The sequence below is a fragment of the Arvicola amphibius genome, chromosome 3 (assembly GCF_903992535.2).
Source record: "Arvicola amphibius chromosome 3, mArvAmp1.2, whole genome shotgun sequence".
In the NCBI taxonomy this organism is placed as follows: domain Eukaryota; kingdom Metazoa; phylum Chordata; class Mammalia; order Rodentia; family Cricetidae; genus Arvicola; species Arvicola amphibius.
Genome location: NC_052049.1, coordinates 143,996,564 through 144,015,771, shown reverse-complemented (window position 1 = coordinate 144,015,771; position 19,208 = coordinate 143,996,564). Strand labels below are relative to the sequence as shown.

At 39.5% G+C, this 19,208-nt stretch overlaps 1 protein-coding gene across 1 annotated transcript in view; it reads left to right on the top strand.

The window, feature by feature from the left end:
- The window catches only part of Tmod3 (tropomodulin 3), a 70,198-nt gene that overhangs the window by 33,264 nt on the left and 17,726 nt on the right, over positions 1-19,208 (top strand). The window contains exons 4-5 of the mRNA XM_038323816.2: positions 15,308-15,430; positions 16,652-16,741. Of these exons, the coding sequence (XP_038179744.1) occupies positions 15,308-15,430; positions 16,652-16,741 (213 nt within the window). The remainder of the gene's footprint in view (positions 1-15,307; positions 15,431-16,651; positions 16,742-19,208) is intronic.

Below are 19,208 nucleotides of genomic sequence, written 5' to 3'. Positions count from 1 at the left end.
TAGGAAGTTCTGCAAGATGACAGCTTGTATGCAGGTTATATCATAGAAGTTACTAAAGCCTGGAGAGATGGTTGCTGCTGCTCCAGAGGACCTGTATTCAGTTCCCAGTACCCATGTTGTACAACTGACAACTTCCTGTACCTCTAGCTCCAGAGACTCCACCACCCTCTTCTGGCCTCTGAGGGGAACTGCACTCACTTGTACATAACCACTCCCCCAAATACATAATTAAAAATAAATATTTTTAAAGTAAAATTAGAATATATAAAACAAGAACCAAATGCATGAGCATATAAGGTATAATTATGTACATTAAGTAGATTGCATGATATACTAAAAGCAGTTTGTTTTTTAATTTGAGGGTTTCTTTTTAAAAATATGTATATGTGTTTGTATCTGTGTATGTTTTATGCACCCATGTATAAGGGTTCCTGTGAGACCAGGAGAAGGAGTTATGTAGTTACATTTGTGAGCCACCCTATATGGGTGCTGAGACTTGGGTCCTTTGGAAGAACAGGAAGTGCTTCTAACCACTGAACCATCTCCAGCACCAAATTTGTTTTTTTTCCTTATTACTGCGTTCTCTCATCTATGATCTGTCTATATGTGTGGATATATGCGTGTGGGTGGGTGGCATGTCCATGTCCATGTAGAGGTGAGAGAACAACTTGAGGGAGTGGGTTTTTTCTTTCTACTTTGTGGATTCCAGTAATTGAACTCAGATCATTAGACTTAGTGGAAAGCATCCTAACGTACTGAACCATCTCTCTGGCCAATGAAAACTATTCTTAAAATTATCCAGCATCCTTGTAAGACAACATGTAGGAAAGAATTGTGGTAGTGGTTTTTTTGTTCTTTGGGTTTGTTTGTTTGTTTGGGGGGTTTGTTGTTGTTGTTGTTGTTGTTTTGTTTTTCGAGACAAGGTTTCTCTGTAGCTTTGGAGCCAGTCCTGGAAACTAGCTCTTATAGACCAGGCTGGCCTCGAACTCACAGAGATTTACCTGACTCTGCCTCCTGAGTTCTGGGATTAAAGGTGTGCGCCACCATCACCTGGCTTTGTTCTTTGTTTTTTGTATTTTGTTTTTTAAGGTAGTGTCTTGCTAGTCTAGACTGGCCCGGAACTAGGTGAGGCTGACCTATCCCATGTGTAATCCTCCTGCTTCAGCCTCCCAGAATTCTGGGATTACAGGTGTGAGCCACCATATCTCTCTGGGAGTTAAGTGTGTCCTTTTTTTGTAGTGCCAGAGATTAAGCCAGTGGTTCTCAACTTTCCTAATGCTGTGACCCTTTAATACATGTTATGGTGACCCCAACCATAAAATTATTTTTGTTGTAACTTCATAACTATGATTTTACTACTGTTATGAATCATAATGTAAATATGTTTTTTGATGGTCTTTTTTTCTGTTCCCAGCTCCCCCCCACACACACACAGAGTTTCTCTGTGTAACAGCCTTAGCTGTCCTGGCATTAGTTCTTGTAGACCAGGCTGGCCTCAAACTCACAGAGATCCGCCTGCCTCTGCCTCACAAGTGCTGGGATTAAAAGTATGTGCCGCCACCGCCCAGCCTCTGATGGTTTTAGGCGACCCCTGTGAAAACGTTATTTGACCTCCAAAGGGTCACAGCCCACATGTTAAGAACCTCTGGATTAAGCCCAAGAGCGTGTGCACGATAAACAAGAATATTCTACCACTGAGGTACATCCCCAACCCTTTAAGTGCATTTTTTTTAGGTAGACCTACAGCATACATTTATATATATGCATCCAATTCTAACAAGCTTCTTTAGGAATACTAGGATGATATTAAATAATCTTAACAGATTAATACAAATCACTTCTTTATGATTCTAAATGTTTAAAAATTAAAATTGTAAGTGTATATTTCTTTTACTTAAAGATATATTAAAGTATGAAAAAAGCTTTTTGCCTCTTTAAACATTTGCAGAATAGTGAGGGGATATAGCTTAGTTAGCTTGCCTGTCGTGTAAGAAACCCTAGGTGTGGTGCTTTAATCTGTAATCCTGACACTGAGGAAGTAGAAGCAAGAGAATCAGGTATGAGGCCAGCCTGGGCTACGAGACTGTCTCTCAACACACACACACACACACACACACACACACACACAGATAAAATTGCAAAACAGGTAGCTGGACATAGACAAGGATGAAGGAGAGTATTTATTTATCTAGCTCTTTCTAAAAGCGATGAACATGCACAGTGCTGACTTTGGCTAAGTGACTACGTATTTCCCATTGTACTTCTACGTGTCATCAATAGTCTGTCTCAGAATTAAGTAAGGCATGGAGCTGTCCTGTGAGTTTGTGCCCAATCTTTAATATTTCTGTCTTTCATGTTTCTTTGTTGTGTGAATCCTTCTTCGTTTTGCTCATGCCATGCTTCACTCTTATCTGGTCTGTTTTTTTCCTATGTCCATTATTTCCATGCCATGATTGTAGTCTCCTGTTGCAGATGGATATTTTCCATTGGATTGTTTGAACTCTGACTCATCAAGGATGGGCCCCTCCCATCCCTTGGGGAACACTCTTATTCTCCGTTAGTCCTTGGAGTAGAGCCTCTGTGCTTCATTGTTCTCTTTCTTATTCCAGCTCTGAGAATGTAATATTCTTGGCTTTCTTCCCAAGAATACCATATACTCCACTTTTTTTTTTTTTGTTTCCTACAAGTGTCTTAAATGAATGTCTTACTAAATACATTTCAACTCACTTGGCAGTTGCCTCCGTTTTCCAGAAATCTTGTTGTATTCTCCATTCTAAAAGAGACTTCCCACATCTTGTTAAGTATATGACTTCTTTGGGAGACCTTTGACTCTTGAGTAAGTCAGAAAGATGTAGTTAGATGCCTTCATAGCAGCTCTATGTATAGGTTTTGGTATCTGAAGTATCAAAGACTTAAACTCCCATTTTATTGGTTTTGTTTCATTTTGTTTCATTTGGAGGTAGGACTGTATCATTTCATACTTGTTCCAGAGATTATCTTTCCTGGTGTAGTCGTTGTTTATATTTTGCTACAGTATAAAAAATTAGTTTCAGTTTTAAAATTCCAGTCTGGATTTTGTTTAACAAGAAAATTAAAGTTAGGTAGAGAGCACTTGCATTCATATGTACATTGCCACAAGCACACACTCTCTCTCACACACACACACATAATTAAAAATAAAATAGTATCCAAAACTCGTTTTATTAATAAGATTATGTTAAAGAAAATTCCTGTGCCATAACAATCTCCCTATTTAAGTAGGTAATTCAGTAATTTTGATCATATTCATAGAATTGTTCAACAATCCCCCACAATCTTTAGTCTAGAACAATCTTTAGTCTTCATCATGCCCCAAAGAAACCTTGTATTCATGTAATCAGTCACTCTACCACATTCCCATTCTACTCTACAGTCATAGGCAACCACTAACTTACTTTCTGACTTGTAAATTTGTTTGTTCTGGACACCACCCATCAGAAGATTATACAATATGACCTGATGAATGCCTTCTTTCACTTAGCATGTACACTCTACAACAGACCTTCATTCCCAATCCTCCATTCCTTTTAATAGTAGAATCATATTCTATAAAATTTGTCCTCTGGGATTGGGTTGTTTCTGAATTTTAGTTGTGGATATGATGCAATGAATATTGTGTACAAATGGTTGTTGTTGCTTTTGGTTTTTTGATTTTTAAGATATGTGCTGTGGCCCAGGCTGACCCCAAACTCCTTGGAATCCTCCTATCTTAGTCTTCAAGTATGAGCCATTGCACCCAGCTTTCTGGTTTGTTTTGAATTAATACTTGTGATGGGGGAGGGGAATCCAACTTTTTGCACGTGATTGTCTAGTTATCTACTGATCTTTCTCAATTGAATTAATTGTCTTTGTGTCCTGGTAGATAAATCAATTGCCCAAGTATAAGAGTTTACTTAAAGATCTATTCCATTGTTCTAAATATCTTTTCTTCTATACAATACTAACTTAATAATAGTAGGCTCATATTAAATCTTCAAATGGTCACAGGTAAGTTCACTGATGTTGCTTTTCAAGGTGACATGGCTGTTCTGACTTATTTAGATTTCTATATGGCTATTCTGGCTTATATGTTTTTCCATATGAGTCAGATCAGCTTGTCACGTCATGTAAAGTGACCATTTAGGATTTTGAAAAGGACTGAAGTCAAAAAGTAAATTTAAAAAAGCCCACAGATTTTATATTATAGAGTAAATATAGATCCCACTTTATACTTTCTTATAAAGTTAATTTCTTAATATTTATTAATGTTCAAGTACTCATGAAGAAAATATGAAGTAATTACTTTTTTATTGTTGAGTAGGAGTTGTCTTTTCTATTTTTTGCCTTTTTTTTCTTCTGGTACCAGCAATCCAACCCTGACTTCATATGTCAGGCAAATCAGCCCTGCTGAGCTAAATCCTCAGCTGCTCTTTCCTCTCCACCCCTTTCATTGAAAATGGATTCTTCTCCCATACAGTATATCCTGATTATAGGTTCCCTCTTTCTACTCCCAGTTCTTTCCCATCTCTCCTTCCCTCCAGATCCACACCGTTTCTGTCTCTCATTTAAAAAGAACAGGATGAAGTAATTATTTTTATTATTAGCACATTTCTACACATGGAGTTATTGTCATGAAGAGAATGCCAGGACAGTTACCAATCCATGTCAGGAATTATTCAAAAATAACATTTGGTCTGTGTGCTCTACTTTTTAATATCCTAGTAAGACTGCAATAGCTGAACTTATTTAGAAATAAGGCATTGGAAGGAAATGTGAATTCATCACAAATCATTATTGTAGTGTGGAGCGGCGGGGCTGCGTCCCGCCACCCGCCGCTGGCTAGCTTTACCCAAAATAATTACACGGAAACTGTATTCTTTTAAACACTGCCTGGCCCATAGTTTCAGCCTCTTATTGGCTAATTCTCATATCTTGCTTTAACCCATATTTAGTAATCTGGGTAGCACCACGAGGTGTGGCTTACCAGGAGAGATCTTAACCAGCGTCCATCTCGGAGAGGAGCAGCATGGAGACTCCTATCGCGAATGCCTGAAGCGTCTCCCCAACTCTACTTCCTTGTTCCCACAATTCTGTTCTGTCTACTCCACCTACCTAATTTTCTGTGTCTTAAAGGGCCAAGGCAGTTTTCTTTATTAATTAACCAATGAGAGAAACATAGACAGATAACTCTCCTCCATCATTTCCCCTTTTTCTGTTTAAACAAAAAAGAAAGGCTTCAACTTTAACATAGCAAAATTACATATAACAAAACAGTTATCAAGCAAGTATTACAGTTACAATATTTAAATCTATTTTATCTTTTATCATAACTAAGGAAATCTATAACTATCTATTTATTCTTCAACTCCATCAAAGACTCCAGAAGGATATAATATTACCTAAGTAAACAAGAAATAAGTAACTTATAAAACTCTAGAAATGACAGAGACAACTCGCTGCCTGGACAGTCACCCAAAGTTCCTCTGTACCGTTGGGGCATCCATCTTCAGCCTACAGGCCCATAAGTATCCAGCAGACATTTTCATGAAGCAGAAAAATTCCAAAGACAGTTCAGTCACTTTCTGCTGTGTCCTGCAGAACGTCTCGCAGACTCTTTAATGAATCAGGAACCCTGAGAGACCATCTCACCTTTAGGCAAGTTTAGCAGTCCTCTTTCTGTGGGTTCCTTGTGTCCAGTTTATGGAACAGTCCAGCCAAGAGCAGTTTCTTGCCCAAATGGCTAACAAACTCCATAAGTAGCCTCTTCAATGCCCATCTTCCTCTTGAAGTAGATTGGTGCTGCCAGGAGCAGACGTGTCTCATTGTCATGAAAAACCCTAAGTTATTAAAACATTTAAAATGCCATATTCTGCAGTCTTTGAAAGATATGAAGAATGCCTATTTGAAATATATCTATGCACATCTAGAAAATCTAACATGACTACAAGCTTGACTATTATCGATGATTATCCATTAACAACCTATATTTCCTAATTATACATTACAGTTTTTAAAATGAACTACACAATCAAAATAGCTTAATCAAGATCAGAAATACATATACATATAACAAATTGACCTTAAAATCCATACCATTGCAAATTATTCATCTCTATATCATATCCCCCTTTAAATGTAAAAGAACATTTATAAACAATATTTGGGAAAATGGGCGCAGTTTTTTCTCTCCAAACTGCTTCCTGCTGAATGGGGGCGCTGTTATTTAGGTCTTTTATGGTGTAACCTATGTGCTAGGTTCCTCTCAGTTGGCAGTTGAGTGAAGTAATTTTTTGAAGATGTTCACAGCAACCTTTCAGGAGGGCGTGGTCTATCATACCATATTGGGATAGAAGCAATCCACAGAGTCTCGTCCTCTGTGAAAACAAAAGAAGAAACTCTTTTCCAAAGCATCATGTTCTTAGATCCAAATCCTGAAGTCATACCATTAAGATGTCCATTCTGGTCTAGACTGGCAGCCCATATAATGAAATGTCTCTCTGTACTTAGCTCCTTTACAGTCAAAAAAATCAAAGAAAACACAACAAAATACATAATCCAGACTCTCTGTGAATTTTCCATTTTTACGTGGCTTATTTTTACTCTATCACTTTACTTCTTTTAATCTATAACTATCTGTACTCTGTCTCTTTAAAGACTTTAACCTTTTTTTTTAAGGCATTAACTTTATTCTCTATATTTTCTTTTTCTCTCTTTTAAGCCTACGTGAGCCATTTAAAGGCCTTCTATGTCTGAATCTTTTCTATTGTGAATCTGTAATTTTTTAATATCCAGGAGCACTTCTTAAAAGGTTAACCATTTCTTAAAAACTTAAGTTGCGCCAGGTAGAGGTAATACCTCCGGTTTACAGCCAAGTCTAAACCTTAACTGCGCTGTTATTATGGTAATTGCGATAGACCTGCCTGAGGTCAGCACAGTTTAGCATGGCGGAGCAGAGCCAGAGCTGCTACTGCCTCAGTCATGGAGGCAGAGCATCAGGAAGCCGCGTTTTAAAATGCCTTGGCGCAATGAAGGTAGTGTGGAGCGGCGGGGCTGTGTCCCGCCACCCGCCGCTGGCTAGCTTTACCCAAAATAATTACACGGAAACTGTATTCTTTTAAACACTGCCTGGCCCATAGTTTCAGCCTCTTATTGGCTAATTCTCATATCTTGCTTTAACCCATATTTAGTAATCTGGGTAGCACCACGAGGTGTGGCTTACCAGGAGAGATCTTAACCAGCGTCCATCTCGGAGAGGAGCAGCATGGAGACTCCTATCGCGAATGCCTGAAGCGTCTCCCCAACTCTACTTCCTTGTTCCCACAATTCTGTTCTGTCTACTCCACCTACCTAATTTTCTGTGTCTTAAAGGGCCAAGGCAGTTTTCTTTATTAATTAACCAATGAGAGAAACATAGACAGATAACTCTCCTCCATCACATTATCCCCTGAAGACTGTAGTTATCTTTAGTGCCTTTAAAAGTTTATAACCATATCTCTGTATTTATCAAAATTAATAAAATGAGTTTGGTTCTGAAGAATAAAGATAAAAAAATCTGTGTTAGAATTTTCATAGGTCTTCAGAAATTTTATTTTGCCTTGTTTTTTCTATTAAGACTTCCTTTGTGCTTTTAAGCATTAACAAAAGTTTTTGGGTAAGGAAAATCAGATGTGAATAATACCTCTTAAGAAACATGGGTGAGGATTACGAAAACAAACATCTGAGATGTTTACAGAGCTTCAGATTCCTTCCGTTCCTCTAAGACGGGACAAATGTTTGATAGTCTGGGTGGTTTTCTTTCTCATTTTCTTTTCTATTTTTAATTTTTAAGGCAAGGTCTTAAAAATATTTTTTTAAGTCCAGGCTGCCCTCAAACTTAGTATCTATTAGACCTGAGGTTGATCTTGAACTTCTGCCTCTATCTCCTACATAAGGCCACACCAGCTTTTCTGGCAAAAATAGAAATTATATATATTTATAATATGCAACAAAACTTTGTATATATGGACACAATATAGAATGACAAAATCAAGATATTTGATATATGTATTATCTCACATATTTTTGTTTGTTTGTTTTGATTTTCCGAGACAAGGTTTCTCTGTAGCTTTGGGACCTGTACTGGAACTAGCTCTTATAGACCAGGCTGGCCTTGAACTCACAGAGATCCGCCTGCCTCTGCGGGACCCCCCCTCAACCCAGTGCTGGAATTAAGCCTCACATACTTTTTAATTTTCTTGTGACAAATAACTCCTGTGGTTTTGTTCAGTCAGTGAATGCCATAATCCAGTGGTTCTCAGCCTTGCCTGCTGTATGTTGGAATGTAGATGCTCCCAGCAGCATGTCAAACCAACTAATAAACCAAAGAACTCAGATACTAGAATTTCTCAAAATTTGTTATGAAGTCTAGTGTGCATTCACTGTTTGGAACCAGCTATAAAGAGCAGGGAATCCGGGCACATTTGAGCCCAGGAAAATGTATGGCAGTAGAAGTCATTCCCATATGTGCTCCCTACCCTTTTTTGTGCTGCGGTCAAGCAAGGAGCCTGTGCGTGTTAAGCACATGCTCTACCACTGAGCCATACTCCCAGCTCCCTGTATACACCATTGTCATGTAATAGTAATCACTGTGAGAATTTTAGGACACAATTATTTGGGTTTGCCTTTGATTATGAACAAATAATGGAAAATTACCTAAAAGGCTAGAGCTGGTTCAGGGGTTAAGAGCACTTGCTGCTTTTTACACAGGACACAGGTTTAGTTCCCACAACACACACAGCTATAAATCCTGTTCCAGGAGGTCCAACATTGGAAGAAGGACTGGCTTAAGAATTTGGGAACTTTTGGGCTGGAGAGATGGCTCAGCGGTTAAGAGCACTGCCTGTTCTTCCAAAGGTCCTGAGTTCAATTCCCAGCAACCACATGGTGGCTCACAACCATCTGTAATGGGGTCTGGTGCTCTCTTCTGGCCTGCAGGTATACACACAGACAGAATATTGTATACATAGTAAATAAATAAATATTAAAAAAATATTTAAAAAAAAGAATTTGGGAACTTTTATTCGAGGGTTGGAGAGATGACTCAGTGATTAAGAGTACTGGCCTCTCTCTTCTAGAGGACCCACACGACAGCTCACAACCATCTATAACTCCAGTTCCAGTGGATCTGATGCCCTCTTGTGGCCTCTGTGGGCACCAGGCATTCATGTGGTGCATAGACATTTACACACAAAACACCCATATTTGTAAAATAAAATTTTCTAGTTATCTTACCTTTGAACCAGCATGTTTAAGTTATGTTTTTTAAAATGAGACTATTTGGACTAAAAAGTTGCTCGCTAAGTAGTTATTTAGCAAGTTGGATTGACTACTATGTTCTAAGCAAGAATACAGAGACAACCAGAACATAGACTCTGTCCTTGAAAGCTCAAGAGAGGGAGATACACACTGTGTGCCTGGGACCTTGTTCAGGGAATGTGGAGGAATTAGAACATGGACATGTACCTCATTAGCTCAGCACAAGACAGACGCTGCTGCTGTTTGGGACCACCCGCAGATGCTTACTCTCCACCTTCACAGCTGAAGCGTGGGACCAAGTGCTGCTCAGCGGGGCCATGGAAGTCTGCTATAAAAGTTGTTACTTGAGGAAATGCCTTCCTTCCCTCCATCTTACCTCAGCTCACCTCACATTATTCTATGTGGACGTGATTCTTGGTGCTGCAAAAGAGACTGTGAAGCCCAAAGACAGGACTCAGTGAAGGGAATGACCAAAAAAGGAAAATGGAAACATCTAGATCCTTGCTCTAGCCCTTTGAAACCAACCAAAGCTAATGAGTTCTTGTTTGGTTTGGTTTGGTTTGGTTTTTTGAGACAGGGTCTCTCTACTGGCTTTCCTGAAAAATCGCTATTTTAGACCAGACTGGTCTTGAACTCAGATCTGTCTGCTCCCAACACTATTGAATTCCTATTGTTTTCATTCTGTCAGCAATGTCAGCACTACCTGGGAGGCTGACAGCACCTTAGTTATTTTTCAGTTTCTGTGACCAAGGCAACTGATAGAAGAAACCATTTACTTGGAAAAAATGGGTTCAGAGGGTGAGTCTATGATCATCTTGGCAGGGAAGATGGCAGCAGGCATATGTAGAATGAAGCGGCGGGCTGTGTCCCGCCACCCGGCTATCTTTACTTAAAATAATTACACGGAAACTGTATTCTTTTAAAACACTGCCTGGCCCATAGTTTCAGCCTCTTATTGGCTAATTCTCATATCTTCCTTAACCCATATTTAGTAATCTGTGTAGCACCACGAGGTGTGGCTTACCAGGAGAGATCTTAACCTGCGTCCATCTCAGAGAGGAGAAGCATGGAGACTCACTATGGCGACTGCCTGAAGCGTCTCCCCAACTCCTGCTACCCCTTTTCCCACAATTCTGTTCTGTCTACTCCGCCTACCTAATTTTCTGTCTCTTAAAGGGCCAAGGCAGTTTTCTTTATTAATTAACCAATGAAAGTAACATAGACAGATAACTCTCCTCCATCAGGCATAGCCTTAAAGCAGTAGCTGAAAGCTTACATCTTGATCCACAAGCACAAGGCAGAGAGCTAACTGGCAATAGCACAAACTTTTGAAACCTCAGAGATCACCCCTAGTAACACAACTCCTACAGCAAGGCCACAGCTCCTAAGCCTTATCAAACAGTTCTACCAGCTGCCAACCAATTGTTCAAATACTGGAGCCTGTCAGGGGCCTTTCTCATTCAAACCACCACAACTAGTAACTCAGAAACCCAGGCCACACTTAAGAGCCAAGTGCTGCTGCCTCTTTTATCACACTCTCCCTTAGTGACTGGGATGCACATTTGAGGTGTATATTCTTTTTTTTTTTTTTCTTTTCTAGTTTTTCAAGACAGAGTTTCTCTCTATGTAACAGCCCAGACTGTCCTGGAACTCACTCTATAGACCAGACTGGCCTCTGCCTCCCAAGTACATGTATATTTACAAAACAAGCAAACAAAGCCTCTATTCTGATTAGCTTGCAAATTGAAAACATCACATGGCTAAAGAGGCCACTCAGCCCCTTGATCAGACCACAGCTCTCTCTATCTCAGTGAACTTCTGTCAACATAAAATGGCCATTCTGAAGCAGTGCAGCTTTTTGCTTAGCCTTTTACACTGTTAGTTACATTTTTAAAATTTATTTAACCGGTGATAGTGGTACATACCTTTAATCCCAGCACTCAAGAGGCAGGAGCCGTCTATGAGAGTTCAAGGCCATCCTAGTCTACAAAGTGAGTTCCAGGACAGCTAGGGCTGTTACACAGAGAAACCCTGTCTCGAAAAACAAAACAAACAAAAAATTTATTTATCCATCACAAAGAAAACAGTTGAAACTAGAAGAACATTAGCTTTATATCCTCTTTTATGACTCTTGTGTTCTTTTATTTGCATTCCTAGTGTTTTCCTTTCTTGGTCTCCTTTCTAAACTTTAGAATACACTCATACTTAACCCTGTTTACATATATATGTTATAGGTAAAGATCCATACATGAGGGAGAACATTTAGCTCTTTTCTTTCTGAGTTTACCTCACTTAATATTATACTTTCCAAGTCCATTTTGCTGAAAATTTCATTATTTCATTTTTCTTTACAGCTGGGTAATATTCCATTTTGTATATGCACCATGATTTCATTATCACCTCATTTGTTGATGGATATCAATGTTGGTTCTATCCCTTTGCTGTTGTAAGTAGAGCAGCAATAAAAGTATATGCAGACATCCATGATTGGTAGGATGTGGCATTTTCTAGGTATATACTAGGAATAGGATAGCTGGGTCATATAGTAGTTTTATTGTTAATTCTTCGAAGAACTTCAAACTGTTTTTCATAATGGCTGTGTCCTTTTGTGCTCCTTCCTGTAGTGGATAAGGTTCCTCTTTCCTCCAAATCTTCTCCAACATTTTTTGTCAGATGTTTCTGGCTGGGTGAGATATTACCTCAAAGTAGTCTTAATTCACATTTGCCTGATGACTACAGATGTTGAACATTTTCTAAAATAGTGATTGGCCATTCATATTTCTTCTTCTGAGAATTGTTTGCTAACACATTTCATTAGCCCTTTTGTTAATTGGCAGTTTTACTTTCTTGGTGTTTAATTTCTATAGTCCTTTGTATATTCTGGATATCAGCCCCCAGGAAAAGATTTTCTTTCATTCTGTGTGCTGTGTTCTCTGAGGATAGCTTTTTTACTGTGCAGAAAGCTTTTAATCTCACAAAGTCCTACCTGTTGGTATTGAGACTAGTTCCTGTGCTATTGAGGGTCTGTTCAGAGAGCTCTTCTGTCCCCTGGTGTTTGGAAGAGGATTCCCTGTGTCTCCCTATAACTGGTTGAGGTTTCAAATTAAGGTATTTATTCCATTTCTGATTGATTTTTGCACAACAAGAAAGATAACTGGATCTACTTCCATTTTTCTGCAGGTAGATAGCTGGTTTTGCCAGCACCTTTTGTTACAGGAATGGCCTGTCTTTTTCTGCTACATGGTTTTGGCCGCCTTTCTCAAAGACTAGGTGTCCACAGCTTTGTCAGTTGATTTCCAGTTGTCTGTTCTTGTCATTAACCAGGCTGCCTTGTCAGTGCAGCTTCTGTAGTGCAACACTTTAGGATTGCTTTGGCTACCTGTGGTCTTGATTCCATGTGAATTCTTAAGAGGTTTTTTTCATAGATCTGTGAAATGGCATCTGAATTTTGATAGGTATTGTGTTAAATCTGTAGGTTTGTTTTGGTAGTAACACCATTTTCACAATTCTGGGAATCCAGGAGCATGGACAATCCTTTTTTATTTAATATCTTCATTGATTTCCTTTTTCCATGTCTTGAGGTTTTCTGGTAGAAGTTTCATATCTTTGGTTAGGTTTATGTCTAGCTACTTTCAGCAGAGAAAGAAACTCACTATAAATGTGATACTTTCCTAATTTCTCTGAGAGTTCTTTTTTGGTGTTAGTATATAAATATAAAAGGTACTGGTTTCTTATATTGATTGTGTATCCTGCAACTCTATTGTTTTTATTAGAGCTGAAAGTTTTCTAGTATATCGGGTGGTGGTGGTGCACACCTTTAATCCCAGGTAGAAGCAAGCAGGTTTTCTGTCATTTTAACTAAAGACCTTAGCAAAGCAACTTTGTTCTTTTTAGAGGAAAAATGTAGGGCTGGATGTGGTAGCACACACATTTAGTTTCTGCACTTGGGAGACAAAGGCAGACACAGGAGGATCTCTGTGAGTTCAGTGCCAGCCAGGGCTATACAGTAAGACCAGTTGTTTAAAAGTTTATATTTGATCGCTGCCTGGGATGTGTCAGTACATGGCCAACCAGCTCCTTTATTTTTTTAGCAAAGGTCAATCAGAACACCATGATGAGAGCATGTTGTGTAGCAAAGCTGTTTGTCACTGCTAACCCAGAAGGGGCTAGAAATGAGGTTGTCTCCCCAGGCCACACTTCAGTAACTTGCTTGTAACCTCCACTACCCACCACCCCACACTCCAGGGCCACCATGTTATGATCCACGTAGGGATTAAGTCACAGTCACTCTGACTGATTACCAGCTGCGAAACAGGACATCTGCCCATGGACGTTTGAGTTCTTCAGTCAAGCCATCACAACCAAAATAAACAATAAACCATAACTGGCTAATCTCTGCCATACTGCTTAGCCCAGATATCAAACTAGATGTGTCTACTGAGCACTGAAATATGGCTAAAGTTTTATAATTGCCACATGTGGCTATGGCTTTGGGTGCAGTGCAGCAATAAAGACAGACTGAGTCTGTTTAGTATGGAGATGATACTTCAAGAGTAGCAGTGGACAGGAAAAGCTCCCCAGGCTTCCTGCTAACTGGGAGAGACTGGGGGAGGCAGTAGAGCTCCAGCTCTCTCCAGGTCACTCTCCCCTCACTGGGTAGAAGGCAGACAAGGTAAGTGCAGATCCAATTGGCTCCAAGGTACAAAAAGCCAGAAGTGGGAGTGGGAAACAGCTGTGGGCTATCTAGAGAGCTTGTCAGGGCTATGTTGGGGGAGGGGGAAGTCTCTCACAGTTCTCAGAAAAGTTGGCAGCTCCTCCAAAATCTCAGGGTCCAACTCTCAGACCTTGACAGGAAACTCCTGACGTGTTCTCAAAACAGTCAGCACTTATGAGGCTGATGGCAGGTAGATCTCTAAGTTAAAGGCCTGCCTGGTCTGTATAGTGAGTTCCAGGGTAGCCAGGGCTACAAAGAGAGACCCTGTCTCAAACAAAGCAAAATAAGTCGATACTAATAATAATACAAATAAATCTTTAATTATGCTCAAAAATAACCAAAGACTCTTACAGAAACGTATACAGCAGCATATATGAGGTAAAGAGATGGGGAGCTTTTAGCAGAGACATGAAATAACTTTGTTTTGATTTATTTTTTTTGAAACAGGATCTCAGATAGCTTAGGGTAACTTTGAATTCATGATCCTCTTGCTTCTACTTCACAGCTTGTTAGTGTGCTTGCTTCAGAAAAGCAGTTGTCAAGTTTTAGAACATAGAGAAATTTCCATAAAATTCGAACTCGAATTTCTGGAATCATTATTGTCTCTGCTATTCCTTAATGACTGTAACAGTTTGTAGTTTAACAATAAGAAATTGGGTCCTGTTTTTATTTTTAAGTTTTATAGATTTTCTAGGGTTTCAATGCATGCATATATGTGTTGCGTGCATGTGTGTGTTATGCACATGTGTGTATGCACGCAGATGGTTGATTGGTTTGGATTTTGTTTTGTTTTCCCATGCCAGACTAGCCTGGAGCCTATGCCCATGCTGACTTCTGGTCCTCCTTCCATAGTCTCCCAAGTGCTCTGAATACTCAACTAGCTTCATTTAAATATTGGTTCCGAATTGCTCCTTGAAAGAACTGAGCATTGTGCACTCAGGAGTCGGAGGTGAGGGGATTATGAGGTCCAGGACAGTCTAGGCCACATAGAAGTTCTAGGCCAGTCTCAGCCACATGGTGAAATTCTGTCTCAGAATAAAAAAAAAAAAAAAAAAAAAAAAAAAGCTGTTTTTATTTATTTTCAGAGATGGGGAGATTTCTCAGAAATTCTTCCTTTCTGGTGTGTATATTGCTATTGATGTTAGTTTTGGTCTGACTGCATTTCAGTCACACATGCGTTACCTAATGCTTGACGGGCAAAGGTAATGAATTAATAGAAATGAGTAAGAGCAGTGGAAATGAATAACAAAACTTGTGTGTGTGTATGTTTTTTTTTTTCAGGGAAAATTTTTATCCCCAAACAGAAACCTGTGCAGACTTTTACAGAGGATAACATATCTCTTGATCCAGAGTTAGAAGAAGCTTTGACAAGTGCCTCTGATACGGAACTGTGTGACCTTGCAGGTCAGATATCTCCTCAAATGAGCAGAGTTTACGTGAGGGTAGTGTGGGGAGAGCCATGCAGAGTGCACCTGTGTGTATTATGCAAACACTTTGTCCTTTACACAGTAAACTTGACGGTAGGATTCTTTTAAGTTCTCTCTATGGTGGAATTTTATGTTGATAAAATTTATTTGATAATTTTTCCTATGTTGCTAATTTAAATTCTTCCTAGCAACAAAAGCCATGTCACCAGCTGGTGAACCTGTCCTATCTGAACACTAGACACAGACTTCATGGTCGACTTCTGCCCTGTTTGTTTCATGGAGAAGGAATAGAAATCAAAGCTGCATTCATGTCCCCAACTTGTCAGAGTGACATGTAGGAAGACCCACCTACCAGAGAACTCTAAGAACCCATATGTTTGAAAGTGGAGTGAAGGCTCTTGGGAAGGACCCCAGAAAGGGGCAGAGTGAGGTGTGATGTCACAGCAAGAGAAGGTGGTATTTTCTTGAGGGACAAAGGACTGGTAGGTTTGTAAATGGTACCTTCATCAGAAGATGCTACATTACCTTAAATGAAGGAACAATACTTTTAGTATAGTCACATGCAGACCATGCCCATCTTGGGTACTGCATGGTGTTTTGTTCCTAGAGACCTGGATAGTGAACAGCAAGGAGATCTTTTCTATTTTCTCTTTTAGCCACCAGGGGGAGCTAAGCATAACTTTCCTTTTAAGGTCAGCCTGGGCACATTGTTGTCTAAATCTAAAAGATGCTGGCAGTAACAAGGGTATTGATGAAAGTGAATGGAATATTGTCAGTGATTTCTGACTACACCAACCCCACCATCTTGTTTGCTATGTAAAGTCCATTTTCAGTTTAATAGAAAAATGTCTGGAGAATGTTCAGAATACTAATAAATATTTTTGTTTGCAAACTGGGTACTGGGCAAACATCTATAGTCACAACTACTTGGAAGGCTTGAGGCAGGAGGAATGCTTCTGCCCAGGAGTTAAGAGGCCTGCCTGAGCAACACAGCAGGGCTCCATCCAAACACTGTAAAAACAGAAATGTTGAGTAAATTAGGAGTATGGGGAGGGGACCATGGGAAAGGGTAGAAGGGGAGGGGAGAAAACAGGAGGGGAGCAGAGAAAAATATATAGCTCAATAAAAGTAATTTTTTTAAAAAAATGAAAAAGTTTAGAGCAGGTAGAAGTAAAAACTAACTCTGTTCTCTCTGCAGCTATCCTTGGGATGCACAATCTGATTACAAACACTCAGTTCTGTGATGTGGTGGGAAGCAGTAATGGTGTCGACCAACAACATTTTTCAAGTGAGTAGTTAACATGCCTTGAGAGTTCCAATCCTTTGTCACGTATGTTTTGCTTCTTCCATGTATTAACTTCAGTATTTATTATACCAAAGATCCTGTGTGTGTGTGTGTGTCTATGTGTGTGTGTCTGTGTGTGTGCCTATGTGTGTGTGTGTGTATTACACTTATTTTATTTTATTTGGTTTTTTTTTTTTTTTTTTGGTTTTTTGTGACAGAGTTTCTCTGTGGCTTTGAAGCCTGTCCTGGAACTAGCTCTTGTAGACCAGGCTGGCCTCAAACTCACAGAGATCCGCCTGCCTCTGCCTCCTGAGTGCTGGGATTAAAGGCGTGCGCCACCACTGCCCGGCAAAACTTAAAATTCAAGTTTGATGGTACTGTTACAGAAAGCCATTAAAATATAAAGTTTAGTTAAGTGTAGTGAATCATGCCTATAATCCCATCATTATGAATACTTCCTCTTCTTCTGGAGGATGGAAGTTCCAACCTTATACAACTGAGGACTATACAACTCCAGCTCCATGGGATCCCATGCTCATTCCAGACCTTCAAGCCTCCCCACACACACGCACATATAGATATGGGATACACACCTACACATAAATAAAAATAATTTGTCAATAAAATTTAAAAATTAGAATACTTAGTATTTTAGTCTTTTTTTTTTTTTTTTTTTTTTTTTTTTTTTAACAGGGTCTCACTTAGCCTTAACTGACCTCAGACTCAGGTCTGTCTCTGCCCTCCGCCTCCTGAGTGCGGGCGTGTGTCACCACACTGGGCAGTATTTTAGTCTTAATGTATTGTCGAATGCAATGGGAACTGCTTTTGTCATGAAAATACTAATGACAAGCAGTATGAAAACTAGACAGGCTTAGGCTTTTTAATTTGTCTTGGTTTTTTATGAGTGTTTTTGCAGTGTGGGGATCCAACCCAGGACCTTAAGTATACTATGTGAACTCTCTGCCACTGAAACCACCCCAGCCGAGCCATACTTAATTTTAAGACAAAGTTCCTTCTTTAAAAAAAAATATGTTTTTAAATTTTCCAGGTAAATGTATGCTATTGTAGCATATTTAAATATGACATAAATAGGGGCTGGAGAGATGGCTCAGTGGTTAAGAGAATTGCCTGCTCTTCCAAAGGTCCTGAGTTCAATTCCCGGCAATCACATGGTAGGTCACAACCATCTGTAATGAGGTCTGGTGCCCTCTTCTGGCCTGCAGACATACACACAGACAGAAGATTGTATACATAATAAATAAATAAATATAAAAATATGACATAAATATATACACTACAAACAAAGTAAATGTCTCAGAACTAGAGAGATGACTCAGCAGTTAAGAGTTTACTGCTCTTACAGAGGACCTCGATTTGGTTCCCAGCACCTACATGATGGTTCACAACCATCTGTAACTCCATTTCCAGCAGATCCGATGACTTTTCCAGTCTCTGTAGGATCCTGCTTGCGTGTGATGCACTTGTATTCAAGTAGGCACATATACATACACATAAATAATTTGTTTAAAAAGGAAGTAAATATCTCTGTTCACAAGCATTATGTAACCCATCCCCCCAGCTGTTAACAAGGTGGTGTATATCCTGTTTTATAATTCTGCTTAAAGTATATACAGATGTAAACATTCTACATAAATTGTCTTTTTAGTAAAAGTTATATAGTTATCACAACTTAATTTTTAAGAATTTTAATTAATATGTTTATGGCTGTTTCATCTGTATGTATATATCAGTGCATCCATGGTGGCAGGAAGTGGGTGTTGAATTCCCTAGAACTAGAAGTGTATGTGAGCCACCATGTCGATAGTTGGAATCAAACCCAGGTCCTCTGGAAGAGCAGCCAGTGCTCTTAACTGCTGAGCCATCTCTCCAGTCCACCACTTAATTTTTCAATAATAGCCCTGTTTCGCCAGGTGGTGGCGCACGCCTTTAATCCCAGCACTCGGGAGGCAGAGGCAGGCGGATCTCTGAGTTCGAGGCCAGCCTGGTCTATAGAGCAAGTGACAGGATAGGCTCCAAGCTACAGAGAAACCCTGTCTCAAAAAACCAAAAACAAAATAATAGCACTGTTTCTAGGGTTGTTTGCTTGCTTTTAAAATTATTTCTATGGCCGTCCTCTGTGCAAACTCTCAAATGTGGATTATTCTCACTTAAGACTCACAGCAGCCCCATGGAAGAGGCATTATTGTTCTCTTTAATGCTCCCCTGCAGGAGTTGCGATTTTAGAGTGAGAAGAGTTGGTGCCACAAGAGTTGGTGCCACATAGACAAGCAGTGAGGGCTCTAGCCGCTACAGGCAGGTTGCTTTCACTCAGATGTTTGTTTAGGTATCTTCTTATAATGTTCTGTGGGTTGGCTGTTTCCCTTGATTTTTAACTTTCTACTTTCAGACATGTTCAGATGTGAACAAGAAGAAAACATTATTCCTTACCTGCCTTGAGCTATTTCCTTAA